The 5391-nt window shown below is 42.7% G+C and overlaps 1 protein-coding gene across 1 annotated transcript in view; it reads left to right on the top strand.

The window, feature by feature from the left end:
• USP43 (ubiquitin specific peptidase 43) overlaps positions 1-5391 on the top strand; it is a 52718-nt gene that overhangs the window by 32051 nt on the left and 15276 nt on the right. Inside the window, exon 11 of the mRNA XM_010843194.1 lies at positions 4282-4385. Coding sequence (XP_010841496.1) covers positions 4282-4385 — 104 coding nt within the window. The remainder of the gene's footprint in view (positions 1-4281; positions 4386-5391) is intronic.

Raw genomic sequence — 5391 nt, 5'->3', positions numbered from 1 at the left:
TATGAAGTAATCAGACCAATGGTACCCCACTCCAGTACTCTTGCCTGGAAAATCCCATGGACAGAGGAGCCTGGTAGGCTGCAGTCCATGGGGTCGTGAAGAGTCGGACATGACGGAACGACTTCACTTTCACTTTTCCCTTTCACGCATTGGAGAAGGAAATGGCAACCCACTCCAGTGTTCTTGCCTGGAGAATCCCAGGGACGGGGGAGCCTGGTGGGCCGCCATCTATGGGGTCGCACAGAGTCGGACACGACTGAAGCGACTTAGCAGCAGTAGCAGCGGCAGCAATCGGACCAAATGCCATGATCTTCTTTTTCTGAATGTTGAGTTTTAAGCCAACTTTTTCACTTTCCTCTCACTTTCATCAAGAAGCTCTTTAGTTCTTTGCTTTCTGCCATAAGGGTGGTGTCATCTGCATATCTGAGGTTATTGATATTTCTCCTGGCAATCTTGATTCCAGCTTGTGCTTCATCCAGCCCATCATTTTGGATGATGTACTCTGCATATAAATTAAATAAGCAGGGTGACAGTATATAGTCTTGACGTACTCCTTTTCTGATTTGGAACCAGTCTGTTTTTCCATGTCCAATTCTAACTGTTGCTTCTTGACCTGCATACAGATTTCTCAGGAGGCAGGTCAGATGGTCTGGTATTCCCATCTCTTTCAGAATTTTCCACAGTTTTTGGTGATCCACAGAGTTAAAGGTTTTGGCATAGTCTATAAAGCAGAAGTAGATGTTTTTCTGGAACTCTCTTGTTTTTCAATGATCCAACAGATGTTGGCAATTGGATCTCTGGTTCCTCTGCCTTTTCTAAACCCAGCTTGAACATCTGAAAGTTCACAGTTCATGTACTGTTGAAGCCTGGCTTAGAGAATTTGAGCATTACTTTGCTAGTGTGTGAAATGAGTACAATTATGTGGTAATTTGAATATTCTTTGGCATTGCCTTTCTTCAGGATTGGAATGAAAACTGACCTTTTCCAGTCCTGTGGCCACTGCTGAGTTTTCCAAATTTGCTGGCGTATTGAGTGCAACACTTTCACAGCATCATCTTTTAGGATTTGAAATAGCTCAGCTGGAATTCCATCACCTCCACTAGCTTTGTTTGTAGTGGTGCTTCCTAAGGCCCACTTGACTTCACATTCCAGGATGTCTGGCTCTAGACGAGTGATCGTACCATCGTGGTTATCTGGATCATGAAGATCTTTTTTTTATATATAGTTCTTCTGTGTATTCTTCATACCTCTTCTTAATACTGCTTCTGTTAGGTGCATACCATTTCTGTCCTTTATTGTGCCCATCTTTGCATGAAATGTTCCCTTGGTATCTCTAATTTTCTTGAAGAGATCTCTAGTCTTCCCCATTCTATTGTTGTTCTCTATTTCTTTGCACTGATCACTGAGGAAGGCTTTCTTATCTCTCCTTGCTATTCTTTGGAACTCTGCATTCAAATGGGTATATCTATCCTTTTCTCCTTTGCCTTTCACTTATCTTCTTTTCTCAGCTATTTGCAAGGCCTCCTCAGACAACCGTTTTGCCTTTTTGTATTTCTTTTTCTTGGGGATGGTATTGATCCCTGCCTCTTGTACAGTGTCACGAACCTCCATCCATAGTTCTTCAGGCATTCTGCCTATCAGATCTAATCTATTTGTCACTTCCACTGTATAATTGTAAGGGATTTGATTTAGGTCATACCTGAATGGTCTAGTGGTTTTCCCTACTTTCTTTGATTTAAGTCTGAATTTGGCAATAAGGAGATCATGATCTGAACCACAGTCAGCTCCAGGTCTTGTTTTTGCTGACTGTATAGAGCTTCTCCATCTTTGGCTGCAAAGAATATAATCAATCTGATTTCTGTATTGGCCATCTGGTGATGTCCATGTGTAGAGTCTGGTAGTTTCCAAATAAAAGCAACAAATTTTAAAACCATTTCTTATTTTTTGGCCATGCCATGGGGTATGTGGGATCTTCGTTCCCCAACCTGGGATAGAACTCCCACCCCTTGTATTGGAAACACGAACTCTTAACCACTGGACCATAAGGGAATTCCCTAAAACCATTCCTTTTAGCCCCGATAGCATCAGAAGTTGGTCTGATGGCTGCTTGGCACAGAAGACTTTAACATTTTTAGGGACAGGTCAGTAGCCCCCGAGTTTCATTTACCCCCAATTATTCTCTAAGTACAATCTTCCCATTTGGAGGATGTCCCAAACATTTCAAAGGGATTTCTTCATAATTATTCACAATTTATGTGCTTTCCTGCCCAGGGAAAACCATACATTTGACTCAGGATTTACCCCAAATATCATTTTGTTAATGACCTTTTCTACCTTTGTACCAAATCTTTATCTCCAAAGCATTTTTGCTCCATGAACTGCCCAGCAGATCTGCCCAAATTAGAAACTCGAATTTCTCCCTAAGTAGGTCAGAATACCTAGTAATAGCTTTGGCCTTCCCCAAACCCTGTGCTCCTTGCTGTTGAAAGTGGACAGAACTGCTTTCATGCAAACACTGAACTCAGCTGTTCTTAGTCTCCCCGTGGTCTCCCATGTACTTTTGCCTCTGCACCTCTACAGCCATTTCAGTTTTAGAACCAAGCGGTCAGTGGGGCCTGCAAAATTATGATACAGGCAACCCCTGACTTGATTTTTTTAAAACATTGTGGAAAAACGCATGTAACATTAATTTTAACCATTCACAAGTGTGCATTAATTTATTCCTCATGATGCATAGCCATCACCACTATACCCCCTAAATTTTTCCTCATACCCACAAAAACTATACCTATTAAATAACAGCTCCCTGCTCTCCCAGCACTTAGCCTGTTGGGAACCTCCATTCTACTTTCTGTCTTTAAGGATTTGACCATTCTGGGTATCTCATATAAATAGAACCATACAATATTTGCCCTTCTGCGTCTGGTTTATTTCACTAAGCAAAATGTTTTCAGGGTCCATTCATGTTGCAGCATGCATTGAATTTACTTGTTTGTTAAGGCTGAGTAATATTCCATTGTGTGTGTCTTTGAGACTCTATGGACTGTATAGTCCATGGAATTCTCCAGCCCAGAATACTGGAGTGCGTAGCCATTCCCTTCTCCAGGGGATCTTTCCAAGGCAGGGATCAAACCCAGGTCTCCCGCATTGCAGGCAGACTCTTTACCAGCTGAGCCACTAGGGAAGCCCAAGAATACTAGAGTAGGTAGCCTATCCCTTCTCCAGGGGATCTTTCCAACCCAGGAATCAAACTGAAATCTCCTGCATTGCAGGTGGATTCTTTACCAGCTAAGCTGTCAGGGAATCCCTTGTGTGTGTATAATACCGCATTTGGTTTATCCATTCATACGTTGATGGATTCTTGGGTTACTTCTACCAGTTGACTATTGCAAATAACGCTGTTTAAGGTTCACTTGGCTTCCCTGGTGGCTCAGACAGTAAAGAATCTGCCTGCATTGTGGGAGACCTGGGTTCGATCCCTGGGTTGGGAAGATCCCCTGGAGAAGGGAAAGGCTACATACTCCAGTATTCTGGCCTGGAGAATTCCATGGGGTTCAATGGAGAATTCCATGGAGAATTCCATGGGGTTGCAAAGAATCAGGTACGACTGAGCGACTTTCACTTTCAAGGTTCACTTCAGTTCAGAAAAGTTAGAATATGAAAAATATATATATCTTAGAATAAAAACATATGTGACATTTCTTTTATGTGGCTTATTTCGATGTGTACAAATACTTAGCATTTGATAAGTAAAATGTACACTAGCTTGCTTTTAGATAATTGCCTCACTTTGGTAATCTGGTGACGATTATAATCATCTTGATAATCTATTAACTTTGTGACCCCCTGGGCAGTAGCCTGCACCAGGCTCCTCCGTCCGTGGGATTTTCTAGGCAAGAGTACTGGAGTGGGTTGCCATTTCCTTCTCCATTAATAATTGATGAACAGAATTGGTTTAATTTCCCATTTATTGTGCCAACATTTGCTTTAATTAACCATGTGTTATTTTTTTTTTTAAATGTTATTTTAAATCACTGTGTTTGCTGTTTCAGAAAATTTAATGTTACATGGTATTAGATTACTATGTTAAAAGGTATAGGGTGTATCTTCTAAAAAAATCTAAAGCCTTTATATCTCCAGGTTTAGAAAAAAATTATTAAAGACATATTCAAAAAATCCCTATAATCAGAAAGTTGCATTTTTTGAGTAACTTCTTTGCACATAACCATCTGATTCACACCAACATGCACATTGACCTGCTTCCTGTTCTTGGCTTGGCAGAACCTGGGGTCACTGTTCTCCATCCGGGTCGTGGGACTCTCCCTGGCCTGTAGCTACTTGTCCCCACAGGACAGTCGGCCCCTCTGTCACTGGGCAGTTGACAGGTAAGGGGATGTTCCAGACATGGTAAGAGAATGAATACATTCTTGTCTGACTAGACTCCTTCAAGGCTGTGTATCAGTAAAACTGATGACAATCTTAGTTGCCCTTGGTCTTCAGCACTAGCAACTGGGTTAGGTCCTTGTATACATTCTGTGCTTCCAGTCCTTATGTCTAAGCAGGACTGATGGCCACTTCAGAGATGGAGGGGACCCTGGGGTTCCCAAAGATGAGGACTTATTCACACTCACATGGCTAGTTAAGGATTGTATACCTTCCATGAACTCAAACACTGGGTTTTTGTTTTGTTTTGTTTTGTTTTTGATAGTTTCAATTTGGTTTTATTTGTTATTTTTATTTTTTGGCCATGCTATATAGCATGCAGGATCTTAGTTCCCTGACTAGGGATGTAACCCCATGCCCTCTGCATTGGAAGCTCAGAGTCTTAACCATGGACCCCCAGGGATGTCCCTCAAAACCTGTTTTTGAATCATCTTGGTGACAGCTGGAGGCTTATGTGACATCTCCACTTTTTTCTTTTAAGGGGCATTCAAAACTTTCTTTTAAGGGGCAGACCCTCCCATCGCTTGTCTATATGTGTCTTGATTTCACGTCTTCTACTTTCTTCTGCATTAAGGCCAGCCAGTCTCTTCTGAAATGGGCTGAGTGCAAGCAGCTGGAAAGACCGATGGGCCAATGAGATTTTCTGGGTCTGGGGGGCTCTGGAAGGGGAAGACCTTTTAGGTCGTGGAGGTGGGCTCAAAGGTGCTCCTTTCACTTCACAGTGGAGGGAAACCCGGCAGCTCATTTTGGGCATCATCAGAATTGGGTGTGTGTATAGGATGTTCAAACAGAACAGACCTATTGTCACTGAGCAGGTGGCTGGGGCTGCAGTGGGAGCGCTGAGCCACCAGACCCTCAGAGCTCACAGCTCCCAGGACAGGGAGGACAGAGGCTTCAGGGTAGATGAAGGACCAAGCCTTCCGCAGACAGTGCCTCCTCAGGCCCCCG

The sequence above is a fragment of the Bison bison genome, unplaced genomic scaffold (assembly GCF_000754665.1).
Source record: "Bison bison bison isolate TAMUID 2011002044 unplaced genomic scaffold, Bison_UMD1.0 scf7180017864180, whole genome shotgun sequence".
Classification (NCBI taxonomy): domain Eukaryota; kingdom Metazoa; phylum Chordata; class Mammalia; order Artiodactyla; family Bovidae; genus Bison; species Bison bison.
Note: the sequence above shows the minus strand (reverse complement) of the source record. Positions and strands in the feature narration are given on the sequence as shown.